The sequence below is a fragment of the Arachis stenosperma genome, chromosome 9, assembly GCF_014773155.1.
Source record: "Arachis stenosperma cultivar V10309 chromosome 9, arast.V10309.gnm1.PFL2, whole genome shotgun sequence".
Classification (NCBI taxonomy): domain Eukaryota; kingdom Viridiplantae; phylum Streptophyta; class Magnoliopsida; order Fabales; family Fabaceae; genus Arachis; species Arachis stenosperma.
This window is the reverse complement of record NC_080385.1, coordinates 62625912-62630349: the sequence shown is the minus strand read 5'-3', so window position 1 is coordinate 62630349 and position 4438 is coordinate 62625912. Positions and strand designations below refer to the sequence as shown.

Sequence of the window (4438 nt, the reverse complement as noted above, 5' to 3'; positions counted from 1 at the left end):
ATTAGCTCCCCCCGTTCCACATCTATAAGTGCTCTAGCAGTGGCTAAGAATGGCCTTCCTAAGATGATTGGATTGAGATGACTTTCTTCCATCTCCAGGATAACAAAATCTGTGGGAAGATAGTAGCTCCCAAACTTCACCAACACATTTTCAACTATTCATATTGCCTATTTTTAAGTTTTGTCAGCCAATCTGATAATTACATCAGTAGGAGTTAGTTCATTGATTTGGAGCTACTTCATGAGGGAGAAGGGCATTAAGTTGATGCTTGCTCCCAAGTCACAAAGCCCTTTGTCAATCTTTGTTTCGCCTATAGTACAAGGTATATGGAAGCTCCCTGGGTCTTTCCTTTTTATAGGTAGCTGTGGTTGGATGAGAGCATTGCACTCCTTGTTCATCAGTATTGTTTGCCCACCCTTCAATGAACTCTTTCTGGTCAACAGCTCTTTTATGTACTTAATGTATACAGGCATCTGTTGGAGAGCTTTAATGAATGGTCTGTTTACCTGAAGGGATGCAAACATATCAATGAACCTTGAGTATATTCTTCTTGCTTCACCACCTTTGAGTCTTTGAGGAAAGGGTGCATATGGGTTCAGACCCTCTTCTTTTAGCTTCTCCTTCTCTGAAGGATTGGGTTCCTGATTTCTCTTCTCATGCTTATCTTCTGGACTGTATTGAAGATGTTTTGCTTATGTGACTGCTTCCCCCACACTCACTTCATCACTAGTGGTGACCATCTTGCACTCCTCCCATCTTACTTTCTTAGCTTCTCCTTTAGGGTTCTTCTCTGTGTCACTTAGGAAGCTGTCAGTGGACTTAGGAATTTGCTGGGATAGATACCCTACTTGGAATTCCAACCTTTTGATGGTATCTCCTTGGTTCTTGATGTTGGTTCGCACATCATCCTTGAATGCTTTGTTGTCCTGGACTTCCTTGCATAAACCTTCAAGTAAGTTTTCAATTCTAGAGAGTCTATCCTCAGAGTATGATGGTGGGTTTGGGTTATAAGAGTGAGGATGATTATGCTGGTTTTGATATGGATGTTGAGGAGTGTGGTTAGGTGGTTGTTGATATGATCTTTGCGATGAATGTTGGTGGACAACATGGTTGTTAGGATTGTGATTTTGACGTCTCTGGTCTTGGCCTTGGTCTTGTTGGTTTTCCCACCCAAAGTTGGGGTGGTTTTTCAATCCTGGATAGTAAGTTTTAGAGTATGGATCATGATTTTGCCATGGTGAGTTACCAACATAGTTGGCTTGCTCCCATTCACCTCCTTCCTCTGTGTTCACTCCTTCTTGGGTTGATGATTGTGTGGTGACAGCTGCAACTTGGTTCTTCTCCATTTGCTTTGTAAGGTCAGCTAGTTGTTTGGAAATCATCTTGTTCTTAGCTAGTAGTGCATCAACATGGTTCAGTTCTATTACACCTCGAATGTTGCTCCTCTCAGAAGCATAGAAGTAGTCATTCTCAGCTACAGTTTCAATGACATCTATGGCTTCTTCAATGGTCTTCTTCTTGTTCAAAAATCCTTTGGATGAGTGGTCTATTGCCTTGTTTGATTCATACGAGAGTCTCTCATAGAAAATATGCAGCTGTACCCATTCATTGAACATGTCCGGTGGGCACCTTCTTGTCAAATCCTTAAACCTCTCCCACGCTTCGTAGAGAGTCTCACCATCTTGTTGCCTGAAATTTTGTACCTCAGCTCTCAGCCTGTTGATCCTTTGAGGAGGATAGAATCTTGCCAAAAATTTGTTCACCACATCTTCCCAATTTGTTAAGCTCTCCTTTGGGAAGTATTCAAGCCATTTAGATGCCTTGTCCCTGAGTGAAAAAGGGAACAAGATCAGCCTATAGATATCCTGGTGGACTTCATTAGACTTCACTGTGTCACAAATTCTCAGGAAGGTGGTTAGGTGTTGATTGGGATCTTCTTAAGCACTTCCTCCAAATGAACAATTGTTCTGAACAAGGGTGATGAGTTGGGGTTTTAGCTCAAAGTTGTTAGCATGTATGGTTGGCTTTTGGATGCTGCTTCTACAGCTGGCTGGGTCTGTGTTGATGTAAGATCCTTGAACCCTTCTTCCTGGCTCAGAATGATTCCCATGACCATCTCTGGCATGGTTATGAGCTTCTCCTTCATGGTTATCCTCCATGATTGTTTCAAAGAATTCTTCCTCTTCCTCTGCTCCAACAACTCTTTTCCCCTTGCATTCCTCCTTTTTCTAAGGAGAGTCCTCTCAGGTTCAGAATCAAAGGATGTTGAGGTCTCCCCTCTTCTACCTGTCATACAACCAGCACAGCTCACAACAAGAAATAAATTGCAGAAAATGGTTAAAGTGATTGTTAGTGTGAGTGGTGCAAATTGTCAAACAGTTAGTGGGTTAGTGAACAGAATTGTAAATAATGTGGGAAAATAAAAGGGAAGATAAGGAAAGGGAAGAAGTAAATGTAACTGAAAGTAAACAGCTAAACAAAATGAACAAAAGAAAAAAAATGCTCAATCTAGTGATCTTCCAACTTAATCATTGTTGATTCAAAATCAATCCCTGTCAACGGCGCCATAAACTTGATGCATAGGAATTCGTCTCTCAACAAATTTCCTTCGACAAGTATACCGAGTTGTCGTCAAGTAAAATCTCACAAAAGAGTGAGGTCGAATCCCACAGGGATTGATTGGTCAAGCAATTTTAATTGGAAGAATGCTCTAGTTGAGCTAAGCAGAAAGTGGATATAGAATTGCAGAAAATTAAATGGCGAGAAAGTAAATGACAGAAAATAAAGTGCAGAATCTTAAATGGGAAATGGGGTGATTAGCATGATAGTAAATAACAGAAAATAAAGAGAATGGGTAAGATAAGAAATGGAGAAATCATTGGGTTCAGGAGGTGTTGCATTCTCTGGATCAAGTTCATTCTCATCTCTTCCTCAATCAATGCATTCATTGATCTCCTTGGCAATCTTAAGTGATTGGATCCCAATTCCTTGGCAATCCAATCTCTCTAAACTCGAACAAATGCCCAAGTCCTTAATTTAATTGCTCATGAGAAGAGATGAGGCATGGTCACTGATTATACCACATGTATTTCCAAATCAAAGTGTTGGTAAGGTTAAATTTCACAATACCCATCCAAACCCCAATTCGGTCCAACATGAGAAAGCATTTCTAGCATGATCTCCTCATCCCTTTTCCAAGGCTCAGAGGAGATCCAATTATGGAGATTTTCTTTCCCAAGATAACAATCCAATTAGATGAAGATCGAAAGCTTTCTAGTAAGATCAAGAGAAAAGAAAGAAGAAGAATAATGAAAACTGTGATTGATCCATCAAATTACAACAGAGCTCCCTAACCCAATGAAAAGGGTTTAGTTGTTCATAGCTCAGGAAAATGGAAATGAAGAAGAAGAAAGATACATTCTAACTCTAGAAGTTGCAGAAAAGTAAAATATACAGAGTGTAGTTTCCTCCAATGTGCCGATACCTTTTCTAGTTCAAAACTACTCCTATATATACTACTCTTCTTGGTCTTCTTATCAATTCTGCAAGTCTTGGATATGGGCCTTTGATCTTAAGTTGAAGCAGTTGGGAATCTTCAGTGGGCTCAGTTTTAGTTGCAGAGAGAAAGTGATGTAAGCATGGACTTTGGCTTGGGGCGTTAGTGGCGTTAATGCTGAGTGACATTATGGGTTCGAGAACGTTAGTGGTAATCACTTTTCTCACTAACGTTCCCCCCCCACTAACGTTGCCTTACAAGCCTTCGCAAGTGTTATTGGGACTCACCTTTCCCAATAACGTTGCATTGTGCCCCTAGTCTCCACGTTTGAGCTCACATTAACTAAGTTAACGTGGCTCTTAACGTGGTTATGTCTCATCTTCGCAAGCGTTATTGGGACTCACCTTTCCCAATAACGTTGTCTTGTGCCCCTAGTCTTCACGTTAGAGCTCATGTTAACTAAGTTAACGTGGCTCTTAACATGGTTATGAATGCCATCCCAACGTTGGTGACAAAGGTGAGTGTGACTAATGTTGGCTCATCATCTTCAACTCCACATTAACTTTCACGTTAGTGGTTTTAACGTGACCACTAACGTGGGCAATGTAAGCTTGATCCAACATTAGTGACAAAGGTGAGTGTCACTAACATTGGCATTGTTCCTCTCTTCCACATTAGAGTCCACGTTAACTTAGTTAACGTGGCTCTTAACGTGGTTCATTGCCACATCTTGCAGCGTTAGTGGTGATTACAATTACCACTAACGTTGGAGTCTTTTTTTGTCTCCACGTTAACTACCACGTTAATGTAGTTAACGTGGCAATTAACGTGGCTCATGATGGCTTCGAGGGCGTTACTCGTGTTCACTTTTCTCATTAACGTTGCACGCTTATCCCTATTCCACGTTAGTACCTACGTTAACTAGGTTAACGTGGATGCTAA

The 4438-nt window shown here is 40.9% G+C and overlaps 1 protein-coding gene across 1 annotated transcript; it reads right to left on the bottom strand.

Moving 5' to 3' along the window:
* Positions 1-233: 233 nt before the first annotated feature.
* Positions 234-1346, bottom strand: LOC130949562 (uncharacterized). The gene is made up of 2 exons (XM_057878244.1): positions 720-1346; positions 234-506 (listed from the first exon to the last, which is right to left on the bottom strand). Exons 1-2 carry the CDS (start codon positions 1344-1346, stop codon positions 234-236), a joined length of 900 nt encoding a protein of 299 aa, XP_057734227.1.
* Positions 1347-4438: the final 3092 nt, after the last annotated feature.

What these genes read in the sequence shown, in the direction of transcription:
- LOC130949562 (XM_057878244.1), bottom strand. Translation starts at nt 1,346, where the DNA reads ATGGAGAAGAACCAAGTTGCAGCTGTCACCACACAATCATCAACCCAA. An exon ending in TGGTCACCACTAGTGATGAA is followed by an intron (nt 507 to 719) that starts GTGAGTGTGGGG and finishes GCATCCCTTCAG; the next exon opens with GTAAACAGACCATTCATTAA.